At 39.3% G+C, this 20,576-nt stretch overlaps 1 protein-coding gene across 3 annotated transcripts in view; it reads right to left on the minus strand.

The window, feature by feature from the left end:
- The window catches only part of HIPK1 (homeodomain interacting protein kinase 1), a 50,898-nt gene that overhangs the window by 23,180 nt on the left and 7,142 nt on the right, over positions 1-20,576 (minus strand). For all 3 annotated transcript variants that reach the window (XM_064282393.1, XM_003409596.4, XM_064282394.1), the window contains exons 2-6: positions 14,570-15,647; positions 5,065-5,188; positions 2,025-2,144; positions 1,121-1,207; positions 263-447 (exon numbers count right to left, since the gene is read on the minus strand). In XM_064282393.1, the coding sequence (XP_064138463.1) occupies positions 263-447; positions 1,121-1,207; positions 2,025-2,144; positions 5,065-5,188; positions 14,570-15,645 (1,592 nt within the window). In that variant the 5' untranslated portion in view covers positions 15,646-15,647. The remainder of the gene's footprint in view (positions 1-262; positions 448-1,120; positions 1,208-2,024; positions 2,145-5,064; positions 5,189-14,569; positions 15,648-20,576) is intronic.

Genomic DNA, 20,576 nt, shown 5'->3' on the forward strand with positions numbered 1-20,576 from the left:
AAACCAAACCCATTGCTGCTGAGTTGATTTCAATTCATAGCAGCCCTACAGGACAGAGTAGAACCGCCCCAGGGAGTTTTCAGGGAGACCGGTGGAGTCAAACTGCAGACCTCTTGGTTAGCAGCCAAACTCTTAACTACTGCACCACCAGGGCTCCAAGCGAAATATACAAGGCTAAAATTGGTACTCCGTTTTACTATAAGATGGCATCCCAACTGAGAGCCGTATCAGGGCAAAATGCCCCGAACTATACCATACTCACTGATTGCTATGTGGAAAATCCAGAAGGTGAGTCATTGTCACAAATTGATGGTTAAGAGTTTTCAGGGGAGTAATTCTTTTATCTGCATCAATTGTTAGCATTTTTTTTAACAGATCAATGTATTCTCTTCTATCCGCCTTCTCTGCCAACATGTCTGTTCCTTCTAAGTCTGTAGACATATTCACCTTTCCAAGAAAAATTGAGAAATATTACATACTTTACCACTTAAGCTTTAATGCTAAAACTAAGTATCTTCTCCCTCTCCAAACTAAAGGCTAATTAAGAGAGAAACCTGAGGAAATTCTTTTTATTACAGTATAATCATTTCCATAGGAAGAAGCACTTCTTATGGTGCATAATTAAAATCTTCACTTAAATTTTTTGGTAGAATAAAGCCAAATAAGTTATTTTTATTCAAGATTTGGAAGCAAACAAGTTAAACAAAAGTGACTGTTGTTATTTAAATATAAAAGTCTCTATTATTGAAAAGATTACATGACACAGTAAATGTAAGGTGTTTAAACAAAGTTTAAAACATAGTAAGTACTCAAAAAAAGTTAGCTCTTATGTAAGTATTTACTTAGTAGAAAAAATGAGACAAGATTTCAAAATACTGACATGAAACAAGGTCAGTTAAGCAAAAACACGGGAGAACATATATGTCTGAAAGCATCTTTTGTTAGGATTTAAATATTCTTTTACTACATGGCAGGATATTAACGCATTTTTTCTGTAAAAACTGAGAAAATATACTAGAAAGATAACAGATTAAATCTGTCATTACTATAGCCAATGGAATTATGTCTCTGATTAAAAAGATACACAAATGTCTTGGTTTCAGAAACTTTCCATGCTCACCTGAGCCATGTCATCTAAGCAATTAAAAATGTACTTCCGAGCTTCTTTTGATTTTATTCCAGTCTCTAATTCATGCTCTTCAGGTGTCTATAAATGAGATTAAAAAAAAAATTCCACCTGTATATTATTTTCACACTTTATATTAAAGACAGAACACAAAGAAACTAGTGTTGTCACCTTGTCAACCACAGATGGCAAACATGGAAGTAATTTACAACCAAAAAATCCTCCAGTGGAGACAAATGACCTTGCTAATCTGGCCACCCTTTTAAGTGATAAACAAACGTGTAACACACTGATACAGCACAGCTCCTGAAGAATGTCAGGTAAGAAGTAACATTACCATTTTTCTCTTAAAGCTACTTTCAAATGAACTGATATTTCAAACGCTAAGTGTACAACAGGCTCAAAAGGCAGAGAGCCACAGGGTTATCAAATTACTCAGAGATTTCTCAAATTAAAGGAGCAGGGTCAGAAATAAAAAGTTGGCATTTGTTTCAAGGAAACATATAAGGCATTAATGTGGGCAGTTAGAAAAATATGTTGAGTTTTGTCATGTTTATTGAGAAGTTTCAAAAAAACAGTCATTACTAAATTACTCCAGTTCCTCATAGCACTTAATGGTAAGCATTACTCTCTACACCCCCTCTCAGCTGCTGATCAAAATACACACAAAAAGCTGCAGCCAAGTGAACCAGCACTTGTTTTATTTTGTTTTTTAACTAAGGATGAGGTCGAATGGGTACAATGAAATAATTTTCAAAATATTTCCTCCCACAAACATAGCTTCCTCCTCTCCTTTTCCCTCCCCACCTCAAGAAGTTAATGAAACTTTGAATGCAAAAGTGTACATGGGGCGGGGGGACAGGCGGCAGGAATGGGTAGTACAGTTGGGAAGACAGACCTTTAGCCTCCAGAGTGGGTACCCCAAATTAGGATCTCTGTTGAAAAACCTGGTAGTTTTTGTCCCAGCACTGAGAAGATATTCTGCTGGCAGACCTTGTGTTTGTGAAATGTAACGAATCTGAAACATCAAAACCATCAACACATCAATTTGGAGTGAAAAAGGAAACCATTAAAGATTTTACATTAAAACATTATCTCTAGCAAAAGAGAAGAATATTGTAAAGAAATTAACTCTTTAATCAATACCACTGAAATTTATCTGTAAACATATACATAGTAACCCGCTCACAAGCAATTCTCAAGTATCTATACAGTAGCTTCGTTGTTACTACATCCGCTATTTACAATGAAAATCTAGTTTTGAAAACTTTGCATGTAATCTTTTTTGTTTTTTTGTAGACTCCTGACACGAAGTTCAAAAATTTAAGGAGATATCTAGGATAGAACAGAATAGTTTCCAACAAAATCATTTTTATGCAAGGTATTTTCCTTGTTTATTTTGTTTTTTAATATCAAATTAGAAAGATTAGAAAAAATCTTCCTCAAACCTTTCTTCTTTGGCTACTCTAGCTCTTGTCAGTTTCACCTTCTCTAAATTGCTACAAAGCTTCTCTCTCATACCACAGAATTTAACACTTAATTTTAAACTGTCTAGCTTCCCCATCCCCACATCAGTAGAGAGATAGTACCATGTTCGTTCATTCAACATTTATTGAACACCTACTATATAGTAGGTCAGCAGTTTTCAAAGTGTGGTTTGGGGACCCCTGGAAAGTGCCACAACCCTTTCAGGGGGTCTATGAAGTCAAAACTATTTTAACAATAATACTAAGAAGTTATTTGCCCTTTCCACTTTCTTCTCACAAGTGTAGAGATAATGTGACGATATCATTGCTCTGATGGCTAATGTGTGCTTCTGTACACCCATGTTCATTGCAGCATCGTTCACAATAGCAAAAAGATGGTAACAACCTAGATGCCCATCAACAGATGAATGGATAAACAAACACGGTACATACATGCAACGGAGTATTACATAATGATAAAGAACAACAGTGAATCTGTGAAGCACCTCTTAACACGGATGAATCTGGAGGACATTATACTGAGTGAAATTAAGTCAATCACAAAAGGACAAATATTGCATGAAACCACTACTGTAAAAACTCATGAAAAGGTTTACACATAAAAAGGAATGCTTTGATGGTTACCAGAGAAGGGAGGGGTGGGGATGGAAAAACACTGAATAGACAATAGGTAAGTGGTAACTTTGGCGAAGGGTAAGACAGTACACAATACTGGGGAAGCCAGCACAACCTGCACAAGGCAAGGTCGTGGAAGCTCCACAGACACATCCAAACTCCCTGACGGACTGAACTGCTAGGGCTGAGGGCTGTAGGGACCATGGTCTCAGGGAACATTTACCTCAATTGGCATGACATAGTTCACAAAGAAAATGTTCTACATTCTACTTTGGTGAGTAGCACCTGGGGTCTTAAAAGCCTGTGAGCAGCCATCTAGGATGCTCCACTGGTCTCACCCCTTCGGGAGCAAGGAAGAATGAAGAAACTAAAAATACAAGGGAAAGATTAGCCTAAAGGACTAATGGACTACATGTACCACCGCCTCCACCAGACTGAGTCCAGCACAACTAGGTGGTGCCCGGCTACCAACACTGACTACTCTGAAAGGGATCACAATAGAGGGTCTTGGACAGAGCTGGAGAAAAACGTAGAACAAAATTCTAACTCAAGAAGAAAGACCAGACTTGCTGGCTTGACAGAGACTGGAGAAACCCTGAGAGGATGGCCCCCGGAAACCCTTTCAGGTCAGTAATGAAGTCACTCCTGAGGTTCACCTTCACCTAAAGATTGGATTGGCCCATAAAACAAAACAAGACTAAAGGGGCACACCAGCCCAGGGGCAAGGACTAGAAGGCAGGAGGGGACAGGAAAGCTGGTAATAGGGAACCCAAGGTTGAGACAGGAGAGTGTTGACATGTTGTGGGGTTGTTAACCAATGTTATACAACAGTATGTGTACTAACTGTTTAATGAGAAACGTTTGTTCTGTAAACCTTCATCTAAAGTACAATTAAAAACAAAAAAACCAAGCCCAAAAAGTGAAATTTTTGGAAGCTGATAAATACTACATCTACTCTACGATGGAGCGAGGTGTCAAATTCTAGACTGAATAGGGAAAAACACTGCTCATTTTCTAATTATTCCAGGTAACTAACCATTTATTTCTTCAAAAATATACTTGTGTACCTACTATGTGCCAGACACAGTGTCAGGAGCTGAGGACACACTGGTGGAATGAAACAGTCCCTGCCCCCAAGGAGCTTAAAGCCTATTTGGGAGAACCATTTTTTTTCAAAGAACAAAAAGTGAAAATTTACAATTAACTTCCATGGTGACACTTTTTCCCTTGATGGAGCAACTCCTTAGGAAACTGTAGCATATCTTCTCCTAAGCTTGTATCTTTTGGGACACAGATCATTTATTAAAATACTTTACAACTCAGATGATTTCCCTCCTAAATCCTATTTAACAAGGACTCAATACACATCATAGTTTCTGGGACCTAACGTGTTTCAGATTGACAGAGTGTGTGCCATACATAAAACCAAAACCAGTTACCACGGAGTCAACTGCGATTCATAATGACTCTACAGGACAGAGTAGAAAAGCCTCATTCATTCTTAAAATTCCAACTCTTCATCTTATTTCTCTTTCCTACCTTAACTCACAAGATACATTAATTAACCAAAGCTAAGCCTCCAATAAATCACTCCAGAGCTGGAAAAGTACCAATCTGGAATAATAAAAAAATACAATAATTTTTCAAATTATAGAATTATAAACATAACTTCAGACCAAGAAGCAGGTAGAGAAAATTAAATCATTCTTTAAAAAATTCTTTGTAACTGAACTATTCTTTCTCTGGTACCTAACTTCACTAGTACTTCTCTTCCTCTAAAATCTCTTTCACTAGTAAATACTTGCTTTCTAGTTGCATCCAAACAAATGCTCTTACCTGGTCATATTCTGAAGCACCAGGATAAAGAGGCCATCCCAGGAACAGCTCGGCTATCACACAGCCCAGAGACCACATATCAATAGCTTCACAAAATGGTAATCCAAGAATAATTTCAGGAGCTCTAGCAAAAATAAAAATATGATATAAAAAATAAACATTTTGGGAAATTAACTATGTTGACCAAGTCCTGTTTTAGTACCAGTTAAAGGTACATTTATTTAATGATACTAAAAACAATCTCTGGTATACAGTATTTCATCCCAAACTCTCAGGGCCAGATGTGTTCGGAATTCAGAATATTTTTAATTCCAGAGAGGTAATATAGTACAGAAACCGTATACTGTATAATCATCCCAATGGATTTGGGGGCAAAAAAAAAAAAAAAAACTAAGCCCATTGCCATCGAATCAATTTTGACTCATAACAGCCCTAAAGGTCAGAGTAGAACAGCCCCATAGGGTTTCCAAGGAGCAGCTGGTAGATTTGAACCGCTGATCTTTTGGTTAGAAGCCAAATGCTTAACCACTGCACCACCAGGGCTCTGGAATTTGGGCATCACCCCATAATCAAACAGATTAATATTTCTGCAACAAAACACATACAGTCACAATAAGTTGGCTAAATACTTTAAATAGCCTTATATTGGTCGAAGTCAAGTCTTGCCAATAAATGAGTTTATACCAAATTTAGGAAAACACTTCTAAGTTTTGAGAGCTTTCTGAACTTTGGAATTACAGTCATAGACTACCGATAAAATTCTTAACACCTCTTTAACTGTGAAAATAAAATTAATTAAAGGGCTTGGTTAATAAATACTCCTTTGTGAAAGAAATGCCCCCTGAAGAGATGTGGTATTTGACAGCACAGACTCTAGACCCAGCCTGTCAAGATAGGAATCCCAATTTCATTATTTATATTATAGCTACAGGCAAATTACTTCGTATCTCTATGCCTCAGATTCTTCATCTATAAAATGGAAACAATAAGAGAACCTACCTCTTAGGGTTGTTGTGAAGTTTAAGTAAATAAATATATTAAGGTTTTTAGAACAGGCCTGGCACACAGTAAGTCCTATTTAAGTGTTAGATATGATAATAACTATTGTTATATTTACCATTATTTTAGAACTTTGACTCTTTCTACGATTTTGCAAATATTAATTTCCATTAATGCTCCAAGTGAGATATACAACCCTAAGCAACCACAAAGAAAAGACTATGGTAATACCATAAACTAAGAGCTTTATATGTATGACACATTTAAAGTATAATTGTTACCCATTTATAGAGGTGGAAACTGAGGAAAAGAGATTAAATAATTTTTCCCAAATTACACAGCTGGTAAGTGGCAGAGCTAGAATCTGAACTGTGACAATCTGGTTCTGGAGTATATCATACTGTCTCTCAGTAAGTAAAACTTAAGTATACACCCAAATATATAAATCTATTTGGTATGATGGTATACATGGGTATTTTATAAATTGTGACTAAAGTTAATAAACAAATGGGTTCAAAAGGGGATGATAACAGTAACAGGCAAAACTAACATCAATTATAGATGACACTTAAACGCAGTTCTTAATATGTGCCACCCACCAAAACCCACTGCCGTTGAGTTGATTCCGACTCATAGCAACCCTAGAGGACAGAGTAGAATTGCCCCATAGAGTTTCCAAGGAGCGCCTGGCAGATTTGAACTGCCGACCTTAGTTAGCAGCCGTAGCATTTAACCACTACACCACCAGGGTTTCCACATGTGCCATACACTGTTCTAAATTATTTATAAATGTCAAGTCATTTAATCCTTACCACATTACAATGGTATATCATCAAGTCTAAAATGCACAATTTAACATCTCTGAAATTAAGATGATTCTTACAAACGATGGTATAATTTAGTCCAACGGCAGTGTCTTAACTTTCTTAGTGGTACACAAATAATGTTGTCTTTTCAATTCTATGTAATAAAGCATTATATCCATTATACAGATAAAGAAACTGGGCATTGAGAGGTGAAGTAACTTGCCTAAGGTCACACAATTACTAAAAGACATAGTCCAGGACATCTGGCTCCAGGATCTAAGGTCTTTAACACTTTATCGTCTTCTCTAAAAAATTTCCTTTCCTTCTTACAGGTCATAGAATTTAGATCTGTAAGGAAATTCCAAGATCATCTAGTGCAGGCCCCTCATTTAACAGGAACTTGCTCCTGAATGTAGGGCAGCTAAAGCAAATTGAAGTAATGATGAAGTAAAAGAGCTGAACAGAAGATTTCAAAGGGCAGCTCAAGAAGACAAAGTATTACAATAAAATGTGCAAAGACCTGGAGTTAGAAAACCAAAAAAGAACATACTTAGCATTTCTCAAGCTGAAAGAAATGAAGAAAAAATTTAAGCCTTCAGTTGCAGTGTCGAAAGATTCTATGGGCAAAATACTGAATGGCTCAGGAAGAAGCAAAAAAGAAGATGGAAAGAATATACAGAGTCACTGTACCAAAAAGAATTGGTTGACATTCAACCATTTCAGGAGGTAGCACATGATCAAGAACCAAAGGCATAGAAGGAAGAAGTCCAAGATGCACCGAAGGCATTGGCGAAAAACAAGGCTCCAGGAACTGACAGAATACCAAGTGAGACGTTTCAACAAATGGATGCAGCACTGGAAGTGCTCACTCATCTATGCCAAGAAATCTGGAAGACTACAAACTGACTAGTTGACTGGAAGAGATCCATATTTGTGACCATTCCAAAGAAAGGTGATCCAAGAGAATATGGAAATTATCAAACAATATCATTAATATCGCATGCAAGTAAAATTTTGCTAAAGATCATTCAAAAGCGGGTGCATTGCCAGGGAATAGTACATCAACAGGGAGCTGCCAGAAATTTAAGCCAAATTCAGAAGAGGAGGTAGAACAAGTGATATCACTGCTGAGATCAGATGGATCCTGGCTAAAAGCAGAAAATACCAAAAGTCATTTACATGTGTTTTACTGACTATGCAAAGGCATTTGACTGTATGGATCATAACAAATTATGGATAACAATGCAAAGAATGAGAATTCCAGAACAGTTAATTGCATTCGTGAAGAACCCATACTTAGACCAAGAGGCAGCTGTTTAACAGAACAAGGGGATATTGCATGGTTTAAAATCAAGAAAGGTTTGTATCTGGGTTGTATCCTTTCACCGTACTTATTCAATCTGTATGCTAAGTAAATAATCCCAGAAGCTGGACTATATGAAGAATGGGGCATCAGGATTGGAGGAAGACTCATTAACAACCTGCATTATGCAGATGACACAACCTTGCTTGCTGAAAGTGAAAAGGACTTGAAGCACTTACTGATGAAGATCAAAGACCATAGCCTTCAGTATGGATTACACCTCAACATAAAGAAAACAAAAATCCTCACAACTGGACCAAAAAGCAACATCATGATAAAACGGAGAAAAGGTTGAAGTTGTCAAGGATTTCATTTTATTTGGATCCACAATCAACGTCCACGGAAGCAGCTGTTAAGAAATCAAAGTACTGCACTGGGCAAATCTGCTGCAAAAGACCTCTTTAAAGTGTTGAAAAACAAAGATGTCACTTTGAGGACTAAGGTGTTCCTGACCCAAGCCATGATAGTTTCGATCACCTCATATGCATGCAAAAGCTGGACAATGAATAAAGAAGACTGAAGAAGAATTGATGCCTTTGAATTACGGTGTTGGCCAAGAATACTGACTATACCAGGGACTGCCAGAAGAATGAACAAATATGTCCTGGAAGAAGTACAGCCAGAATGCTCATTAGAAGTAAGGATGGCGAGACCTCATCTCAAATACATTAGACATGTTGCCAGGAGGGACAAGTCCTTGGAGAAGCACATCATGCTTGGTAAAGTACAGGGCCAGCAAAAAAGGGGAAGACCCTGGATAAGATGGAATGACACAGTGGCTGCAACAATGGGCTCAAGCATAGCAAAGATCGTTGAGGATGGCGCAGGACCGGGCAGTGTTTTGTTCTGTTGCACATACGGTTGTTATGGGTCGGAACTGAATTGGTGGCACCTAACATCAACAACAAATGGAACAGTAGGTCCCTCAATGAAGAGCCATCTAACTGGCAGTGTCTCCTCATGGAATGTCTACTAGGTTTCCCAAACTTTATCATCAAGTAACATGTGCTTACTGCTGCCTTTTTGGGGAGCGGGGGACAAGGATTGAGGGAGAGGGGGTATAAGGTATTTCTCTAAATAAGGATATCCTGCCCAAGTAATTAAATATGAATAGTTGCCCTTAGAGGACTGGGTAAATTGGGGGACACCACAGAACCTAGAAGCTTTCCTCATCCTTGGAAAGAAGCACAGCCAGAATGCTCATTAGAATAAAGGTTTGTAACAGCAGAAGATCCCAGGCCTGTTCAGATTTACATTATTTTAAAGCCGTAAGTAGAACTATCAACATCATCAGTTTTTGTACTATTTTATGTAAACTGTGGATTTGCTAGCCAAAGAAACAATCTTCAAAAGTGATATTCCTGTTTTAGGTGGCTAGGGGCACACACAGTACTGCTGAATTTCAGAGTTCAATTAAATGCCACTAGTATGGCATGTTTTTAAAACAGCCTAAGTATGGTAGGAGCATTAATAAATTAGAGTGCAAGAGTACCCAGAAACAACATAAAAGCTTCTCTAAAATTGAAAAGGAACAAAATTTTCTACTCTCAGTGAGCAGAATCATTCATTTCCAAGTTCATGACAGTGCCAAAAATAGCTGGCAGGGAGAATGCAAACGGTTTTGTGCCAAAACAAAAACTGGGCTTAGAATGTTCCCAAGCATCAATTGGAGAGCGACCGGTTGATTTTGCCACTCCCACCATACTAGGAAAGCATTTTAAAGTCCAAAAGGTAGGTCACAGGGAGTGACCAGGCCAGGCAATAACTTATTTCTTTAAGAAGGTAGCAATAATATCAATAATTGTTGGGCTTCTAAAGCTTAAAGCTTTAGGGAAATGAAGAAAAGTACTAATTCCAGCTCCCAGTCCCCATTCAAAAAAACAAACTTAAGATTAGCTGGAAAAGAATCAGTTTTTCCACTTGGTCTCACCCTGTTTTGGGGATGGCAAAAGCAGCGAAGGACTTCAGAAAAAGCTCACTCAAAACAGCAATTCTACACATCTACCACACAAAAAAGGCAAATATCACATAAATAAGTAAATAAAGGCAGTAAATAATAATAAGACTGCTCAGTCCACTGAGGACTTTTCACTGTCACTGGAGTCTAGAAATGTTAGGCTTACCTAACCCCCTAGGAAGCAAGGAGTTACTTTCTCTCATGCTGAACAGTAAGGAATCATTACAGCAGGTTCATGACTGACGACTGAATGTTTTAAACTCTGAATTCAGGTTATAGTTCTTGGAAATATTTTCATTACTCTTATCATCTTTCCCCTTGGCCTCCATTATTTCTCAATCCCGTAATATAAACCCTAGACATTGAAACTCTCGTAGTACTCATCTGTGTAATGAGACCGAGTTAGAGTATTAGTCTAGGTCCTTTTCTGGCTCTGACAGCCTTACAACAACTAGGCAGTAAAAAAGATTACTTGTTGAAGCACGGGAAAAAAGAAAACAAAACTGGCAGCCCTTGCTTCACTAGAAAAATGGCATTAATTGCAATTTGAACGTGCTAAGTCTCCTTTTTGAACATACAGCCCATCCTTAAAGAATAAACACTAAACAAGCTCTTATCACTTATCCTACCTCTTTTTGATTTCCCAACTTTAAACTTCTTTAAACTGAAAAAGTCCTCCAAAGTCAAAACTTTATTTCACTGGGGCCCAGAGCAAGCTGAGGTTAGGATCACTTCAGAGCATAAATCATTCTCTGGTCATTTTCATGAGTACTCTTGTTTCTTTTCCATTTCAAAGACATCGAATATATTTACCAGATCAAAGATACTACATAAAGTCTAACATCCTGCCCCCCCCCCCAACGTCTGTCAGTTTGTCATACCGTGGGGGCTTGCGTGTTGCTGGGATGCTGGAAGCTATGACACCGGTATTCAAATACCAGCAGGGTCACCTGTGGCAGACAGGTTTCAGCTGAGCTTCCAGACTAAGACAGACGAGGAAGAAGGACCCGATGGCCTACTTCTGAAAAGAATTAGCCAGTGAAAACCTTATGACTAGCAGTGGAACACTGTCTGATATAGTGCCAGAAGATGAACTTCAGAAAGTTTCTGCGAAGCAAGAATGGTGAGAGTATATCTCACATACTTTGGACATGTTATCAGGAGGGATTAGTTCCTTGAGAAGGACATCATGCTCGGGAAAGTACAGGGCCAGAGAAAAAGAGTAAGACTCTCAACAAGATGGATTGACACAGTGGCTGCAACAACGGGCTCAAGCGTAACAACGACTGTGAGGATGGCGCAGGACCGGGCAGTGTTTCATTCTGTCATACATAGGGTTGCTGTGAGTCGGAACTGACTCAACAACACCTAAGTACAACTTCCTGCATCTGTGGCTGAGGTCCAACTGTGGTTTCACTGTCAGATGAAACTGGACTGTTTGTCTAGGATAAACTGAAAAAATATTTCCCTTCTCTAGAACCTGTTCTCACATACATAACAAATAAAGTGATATCAAATCAAAATAAAGGCCAGCCAGTCTGTTCAGAAGGAACCTTGGTGGCAAAGTGGTTAAAGCACCCAGGTGCTAACCAAATGGTTGGCGGTTCAAACCCACCCAGCCACTCCATGCGAGAAAGATGTGGCTGTCCGCTTCCTGAAAGGTTTACAGCCTTGGAAACCCTATGGGGCGGTTCTATCCTGTCCTATAGGGTCACTATGATTTGGAATCAACTTGATAACAATGGGTTTGGTTTGGTTTTAGTTTGTTCAGAATGGAAAACCATCGAGCTTATAAGCAGGGCAAATCTTTGTCCCTACAGCTCAAGTCCTAAATACAGTAAGTTTTCTGGAATCAGTCTACATTTAGGGTGGGCCAGGGAATAATGTATATTCTTTCCACTGCCTGACTTGTTTAGCCATGCTCATGGCCAATAAAGACAGTAGGATAGCAAAAATTTATGTCGACTGATAATATTTTGTCATGTTATCAGCAAAATGAAGTAATGTAAAATAAAAAGGGTAGGAGGAAGGCTAGCTTTGGAGCCAGAATGCTTCCCCAGCCAAAAGGATTTCACTGAGGTTTTCTGAAAGACAAGAAGGTGAGGACTTAATGACTCTAATCAGGCAACAAAGCAACATGAAAGAAGCTTATCCACTGTGAATTAAACTAGTGATGAAGAAGGAATGCCTGAGCTGCTATTCCATCTGCCTTAGGCTCATTATCAAGTATTACTGCAACAGAACAGAACACTGATGTTAAATCCTAAATGTAGTCAAGCCCTGGATACTGAACACACCCTGATACACAGAATGAAGTTCCATTTTTAAGGGGTAAACTTAGTTCCACTGAAATTGTACCTATAGTTAATAACTAAAATACTATGGATTTACAGGAAGCTTTTGTTGAAGAGTAATAACCAGTGGATTAAGCAAACCAAAATAAAAACCAAACCAAAATTATTCAAATGACAGCTGCAATTAAATTACAAGGATAAGGAAAAAGTACAAAGACCAGCAACCTAACAGTGAGCATTAGTCAAAGGAAGAGTAATAACCAGTGGATTAAGCAAACCAAAATAAAAACCAAACCAAAATTATTCAAATGACAGCTGCAATTAAATTACAAGGATAAGGAAAAAGTACAAAGACCAGCAACCTAACAGTGAGCATTAGTCAAAGGAATTACACATTATAGAAAGCTAAGCAGCCAGAGCAATTTATCCCTCAAACCCTCTTTACTCTTTGAGAGAAAAATCCATCAAAAATGATTTCATGAAATAATTCTTAGCTCCTACCGAAACAAAAACCAAACCCATTACTGAGTCCTCTCTTTTTTCATTTTAAAACTGCTGGAGCCCTGACAGTGCAGTGGTTAGGAGCTTGGCTGCTAACCAAAAGGTCGGTAGTTCAAATCCACCAGCTGCTTCTTGGCAACTCTGTGGGGCAGTTCTAACCTGTGCTACATCGTTGCTATCAGTTGGAATCGAATCAACGGCAACAGGTTTGGTTTTCTGGTTTCTGTTACCACAAAGGGATAATGCACTTTGTCTCTAACAGGGTGGACAAACAGTTAAAGAACATCTGTAGGCAGTGGACTAGTGAAGATCTAGAAAGGAAAAAGCAGATCAAATCCTCATTCCTCAGCTGTTATTTGCCTCTTACCTCCCCAGCACTCAGAACGGGGTGCAGAGCTGACCTCTTCAGTGCACCTACATAATGTGTTTGTGTGTATGGATGTGAGGGTGGCAGAGTCACTCAAAGAAAGAATATCAGAAACAAATGTAGTCGGACCCTTTATCTCCTAAGTCATGAATAAATAAATTGAGAGGAGATTCTCCAGATTGGCCAAGGTTGCCTAGGGCAACATGAAACCAGAAACCACAGGCTCTTAAGAGTTTCTTTACCCCACCTCACTCAAGTGAAAAATGTCACAGAAAAATAGATAAAAACAAATAAGGATGTGCTGAGAAAAAAAAAAAGCTGTCTCTGCACCCCCTGCCAAAAAAAATAAAAGCTTTCTCCCTTCTTTCAGTAATGTTCCTTGGCTATGGCACAGAGAAGATTGTATATTCCAACATTTAAGTACTGTCCCCATAATTATTACATATTAAAAAGGCAGCCATGTTGTTGTTGTTAGGTGCCATTGAGCTGGCTCTGACTCGTAACGACCCTATAGGACAGAGTAAATCTGTCCCGTTGGGTTTCCAAGGAGCGGATGGTGCATTTGAGCTGCCAACCTTTTGGTTAGCAGCCGAGCTGTTTCAACCACTACACCACCAGGGCTTCAGCCATGTTAGATGTATCCATCTAAAAACATAAACCACTAAAGCATAAGACACTTGGGTCAAGGGCATTCTAGTGTAGCCAAATAAGTTCAAAGTATTTTGAAGAATGTTAAAACAGAAAGAGACCTTAGCAATCATCTAATCCAAGTCTTACTATTACACAAGAAAGAAAATGTAAAAGAATAAAATGCTGCTAGAGTTTAACCTGGATTTATCCCCAAGACATTTTACCTGCCAAGAAATAAGCTTGGGGGAAAAAGAGCATACGCCTAGATTCACCACAAATAAGAAAACATCTTTACATATTTAAAATGGGAAATAGTATAATGGTACTAAAGAAAGAAAGAGATGCTAGTATAATTCAATGAGCAACAACCTTCAGAATAAGACTGAGTTAATTTTTCTACAGTTAAATAAAATTTTAAAAATAAGAATGTTATGTAGGGGAATGCCACACACGTGAAACAAGCTAAAACATATTGTCCTACTTCTTTCTTGGAATCTGTAAACAAACAAATCCATTGTTATTTATTGTGTGTTAACTATAAAGACAGATCTGTAGTCTAAAACACGCTCTTCATTATTTGCCACTTGCCTGTAGTAACGTGACTGTAAGTAGGTTGAGCACACAGCTTTGGAAACATGACTAGCCGAACCAAAGTCAATGACCTTCACTCGGTAGGGCTGGCGCACTGGATCCACGAGCATTATGTTTTCAGGCTTAAGGTCAGCATGAATCAGACCAAGGCTCTTGAGCTTCATCAGGGCTGTGGCCACCTGCTGTAAGATTGGCCTGATGTACTTGAGTGGCAGTGGACTAAACTTGTTCTGCTTTAGGAAATCATACAGGTTCTGCTCCAGCATCTCAAACACAAGGCAGGTGTGATTCTTATGCTGAAAGCACTCATAAGAACGGACAAAGTTATACTCGTCAGCATTTTCACTGCTTAGGCGGGAAAGGATGCTCACTTCAATCTGTCCTTGTCTGGCATAGGAGGGGTGGTTCTTCAAGATTTTAATAGCCACAATTTCCTTGGTGCTCCGCTTCCAGCACTTAGCCACCTGTCCAAATGTCCCCCGGCCTAGGAACTCCAAGACTTCATAGCTGTTGGTCATAGAACAAAGGATCTCATGCTGGACCAGCTGGTAATCCCCTTCTCCACTAGAACTGCTACTCTTTGTGGTCACAGTGGTGGTCGTGGCAGCAGCACCCACCACAGTCCTGTTTTGCAGCATGAGAGGGGGATGTTCTTCTATAATTTGCACACTACCGTTGCTGTCAACTTCTTCACTTTTTCTTTTCAATCCACATTTTTGATATGGCTCAAGCAAAGAAACGTTGCTCCTGTGAGTCAGGGTCTGGCTGCTTTGGAAGGTTGACGTAGCAGCACTGCCCGAGCTATCCGCGGCTGTTACAACAATATGCTCCACGGCAGGAGCTGGGAGAAGGAGGCCCTGGTCGTAAGCAGGGATGTTGAAATTTGCTACCTGGTGAGAGGAGCTGGCTTGTCCTTGTGTGGCTGGGAGGGTTTTGCTGTGGTTATAATATTTGTCGTTGCTGCCCTGTCCTGACACATCCCAGCCAGAGGGCTCTATTTTCAGTTTCTTCGCACTGCAGAAGGCACTGGACGACACTGATGGGGGGGAAAACACCTGCAGCTGTGATGCCATACCTACATTGAGAGAGAGGAAGAATGAGACCATCTTGATTTTATACAACACCTCAATCAGTAAATAACCAAAAAAACCAAACCCACTGCCGTCGTCGAGTCCTACTCATAGCAACCCTATAGGGCAGGGTAGAATTGCCCCAAAGAGTTTCCAAAGAGTGCTGCGCGGATTCGAACTGCTGACCTTTTGGTTAGCAGCTATAGCACTTAACCACTATGCCACCAGGGTTTCCAATCGGTATATAAGAAAAACTTTTAATTTAGAAAAACCACAGATAAATATATATCTGGTCTGGATTTTACATATCCATTTTTCGAAACATACTCCTGTTAAAAGGCTAAACTTTTTGGTTTAATTGCACATTCTTAATCACTCTTTTAAGAGCTCGGCTGCAAACCAAAAGTTCAAATCCATCAGCCATTCCTTGGAAACCCTATGGGGCAGTTCTACTCTGTTCTGTAAGGTTGCTATGAGTCAGAATCAACTCGAAGGCAAGAGGTTTTTTTAATCACTCCTTGAGACGCAACAATAATTGGATATATTGTTAAAGAGCATGAGCATCTAGTATGGTCTAAACCAACCAAACCAAACCCAGTGCCGTCGAGTTGACTCCGACTCATAGTGACCTTATAGGACAGGGTAGAACTGGCCCATAGAGTTTCCAAGGAGCGACTGGCGGATTCGAACTGCCAACCCTTTGGTTAGCGGCTGTAGCACTTAACCACTACGCCACCAGGGTTTCCCTAGTATGGTCTATAAAATAATAATTAATGATAGTAGTTTAGACAATTGATCAGAACATGACAAGCAGTAGTCTAAGCACTTCACATGAATTACTCTTTTAATTCTTATCATCGCCCTCTGAAAACAGGTATTACCACTATTTCCATTTTACAGATAAAGAAACTAAGGTAAAAAGATGTTGAAGTAATTTGCCCAAAATCACACAGCTATTAATGTGGCAGCACTGGAATTCAAGCCCAGGCTCTCTGGCTCCAGAGCACATTCCAGAGCTCTGTCTTCATCCCTGGCCTGATTGACTTCTTAATCAATTATCTAAATTTGGACACTGATGGCATGCTTGTAAAATTCACAGGTGAACCAAAGTTGGGTAGGATACTTCATATGCTAAGTAACAGGTCCAAAAAAGATCACAATAGAGTAGAAGCTACAAGGTGGATCTAACAGATAACATTTAACAACACTAAAAGCTCCTATACTTAGGTCACTATGAGTCAGAACTGATTCAATGGCAATGGGTTTGGTTTTTTTTATACTTAGGTCCAAAATATGAATAATACAAAGCACAATGATAAGAGATGTAAGGCTTAGCAGCAGCATGTACAAAAAACACTTTCAGTTGATAAGAGAAACATGATGTAATAATGTTCCCCTCCCCTCATAAACTGACTCAAACTACATTCATGAGAAACAGTGTCCAGAACGTGGTAGACAAAGTGAAGGCTACCCACTCTGCTCAGGTTACACAGTGTTTTAAGAGTGCCATTGATAAACTGTCCAGAAGGAAGTAACCAGGATGATAAGCCTATAGAGTATCTTCTGAGACACCAAGGGAAGTTATCTTAAAAAATATTGGCGAGATAATTGGAGTAAGAACAGCTCAGCTTCTGTCTCTGAACGTCCCACAGGCACCTCAAATCCAATAAACCCAAAGCCTAAACTGATTACTTTGAGAATAAAGTCCAAACATCTGGCCTAGCATACAAGCCATTTCAAATTTACTTTCTCCCTTCTCAACCATCTGACCCTCGGATATCTTGGGGTTCTATCCAAATCCCTATTTTTTTGCTCCACACCTTTCCTCTTTTCAGTAACTGTGCCCCAGGATTAGTCATCTGCAAAAGATTATCAAATCTATATCTCTAATCCAGATTTCTCTGGAACTTCAAAACTTCAAACTCTTATACCGAATGCTCACCTGCTACTGCCACCCGGATATCTTACCAACACCTCAAATGCAATATGTCCGAAACTGAACTTATCATCCTCTACCCCTCTCCACCTCACCCCAGTTTACTATCTCAGTCATGGGATGCACCACACACCCAATACCTCAAGCTTCAATTTCCTCATCTATGATGTTGTTAGTTGCCATCAAGTTGATTTGGGCTCGTGGTGACCCCATGTGTGTCTGAGTAGAAACTGCTCCGTAGGGTTTTCAAGACTGTGACCTTTAAGAAGCAGACTGCCAGGCCTGTCTTCCGAAGTGCCTCTGGGTCAGTTCCAGACACCAACCTTTTGGCTAGCAGTCTAGCACTTAACAGTGGGCGCCACCCAGGGACTCCTCACCTATAAAATGGGGACAGCAATACCTACACCTAATGGGGTTGTTCTGAGGATTAAATATTTAATACATGTAAAGTGTTTAGTGCCTGGCACACATTTATTATTATCCTGACTCAGTCCTCCCTTTATTATATCTAATTTACAAATCTTTTCAGTTCTACTTTCTAAATATATTTCAAATCAGCCACTTTTCTCTACCCCCACTGACACCATTCTTGTTCAAATTGTCAATAGCCTCTAAATTAATCTCCTGAATCCACTCAAAGGATCTTTTAAACAATGCAGATTGGATGACTGTGCTTTGCTCACTCTTTCTTAACCACCTCCCTCCCCCAGGGCTTTTCAGTGCTTTCTGGATGGAGTCCATAATCCTCAGTCTGCCTTTAAAAACTCTCCAAAATTTGGCCACTGCCTTCCAATATCTTCCCACCTCAATTCTGCCACTCCAGCCATCTGCTCTGCTTTCAGTTCTTGGAAGGTTACTCCATATTCTGTCATCTCCAGGCCCTCTAATACACTGATAGCTGCTGGGGAGATTTCCCTAACAATCGCCCCTCACTCCCTACACACACCACAATCACCACCACCCCCCCAATGTACTCCCACAGCACTTGTTTTTCCCCTATAACTTGTAATGATTCATTTAATGCTATGTTCCCAGCTACAGAATAAATTTCGTAAATACGTCAGCCTTGTTTTTTGTTTGTATCACTGGAGCCTACATCGGACTCCGGCCTAGCTGTTGTTAGGTGCTGTCAAGTCCATTTCGACTCACAGCAACACCAGTGACAGAGCAGAACTGCCCCACGGGGTTCCTAGGCTGTAAGCTCTGTCAGAGTACATCACCAGGTCCTTTTCCTGAGGAGTGGCTGGGAAGTCTGAACCACCGACTTGTTGGTGAGCAGCCCGGTGCTTAACCACTGTGCCACCAGGGCTCCTTGGCAATATCTAGGCACTCGGTATTTGTTGGATGAATGCTCTGATCCCTGCCTACCAAGCTCATATCAACTACAAATCCTTGCCACTAATATTAAACTATAGTACTTTCAAATGCTTATTTTTTTTTAAATGTCCCTCCCTTTTATCTGTGAGGTTCTTGAGATATGATAGAAGTTTCCACTCCAGTCCACATAGTATAATTTTACTAGTCATAAGAGAATAAACACACAACTAGAAAGGAAGGAAGCGTGACAAAGGATGTTACAGAACATCAAAAAGCAATTGTGTTCATTTCGTTGTGCCTGAATGCAACTAAAAACCATCTGTTCTAAACTAGACAGCTGGAACGAAGAATACATCCTCAACTTTCTAAAATGCAGTTTGGATATATTTTAAGCAAGAGTTTTCATAGTTCATATAAACCTTAAAGGGAAAATGGTGTAACTTAACACCAATGTTACTACTTTACAAATCTGGTTCTACCTGTATTACCGACACAATACCAAATATAATAATAAAAAAAAAAACCAAGCAGCTCCTTTACAAATTTATCTATCAAAATATATGCGAAAGTATCGATAAAATGCTAAACAATGAAAGGAAATAAAATTTGTTTTCCATTGTATCTGCTGAACTACTGATTTTAACAATTCATCAAATAAAAATCATGAGCACAAACTTTATATACTTAAAAGTATTTGAATACAAAACTTGCGATTTGTAGCTATGTCCGTAAATATGAGGACATAAAGTAACAGCAATGAAAAGAATTCCTGAAATGTAATAACAAATTTTTAAGTCTGCTTATGAGATCCTCTTTAAAAATACTACATTTAACAGAATAATGTTACCGACAATATTTTGCCCAATAAACAAAATAAGAGATATTAATGGTTTCAAATCTTCATAATGCCATAACTACAATAAGCACAAGTTCTAGGGAACTATTCAGACCGCTTTGAGTATATAAATAAATATAATTCTTACTCCATAAGACAAACTGAAGTCTACTCAAAGGGAAAAAAACCACCCGCAATCTCAGTGGCCTTTCCCACAGCAAGAGCATGCTGCACTTAATCAGTACCAGACCACCAGGACTCTTACAAAGTGGCTGAGGTTTCTCCTGTCCTGAACTAGCACAAGGTACGAAGAAAATACAGAATCCAAACTGGCTAGAAAAATCAAGACTCACTTATACACCACTCTAGAATTCAGCTAAAAAAACACAATTTCTAGACACTGGAAAAAGGTACCATGTTCCACAAAATGATAACTAGGCCTCTGCAAACGGGCAGGCAACTCTCTTAGAAGTCCGAGCAAAACATGGCACAGAATTAACATCTGTGGAAAACTTACTATGTGTCAGGCTCTGCGAAACAAATTACAAATTATTTTCAATTCACATGGGAACAGCTCTCAATAAATTAAAGTTATTTCTGACTTCCTGAAAATGCTGTTCCTCTTGACTCCATCAGGGAATGGAGCTTTCCTTCCAAACCAGATTTTCCAAGGACTTAACCGTCCAAAGGAAACTCTGGTTGCGTAGTGGTTAAGTGCTACAGCTGCTAACCAAAGGGTCGGCAGTTCGAATCTGCCAGGCGCTCCATGGAAACTCTGTGAGGCAGTTCTACCCTGTCCTATTGGGTCATTATGAGTTGGAATCAACTCGACGGCACTGGGTTTGG

Source organism: Loxodonta africana, chromosome 3, assembly GCF_030014295.1.
Source record: "Loxodonta africana isolate mLoxAfr1 chromosome 3, mLoxAfr1.hap2, whole genome shotgun sequence".
In the NCBI taxonomy this organism is placed as follows: domain Eukaryota; kingdom Metazoa; phylum Chordata; class Mammalia; order Proboscidea; family Elephantidae; genus Loxodonta; species Loxodonta africana.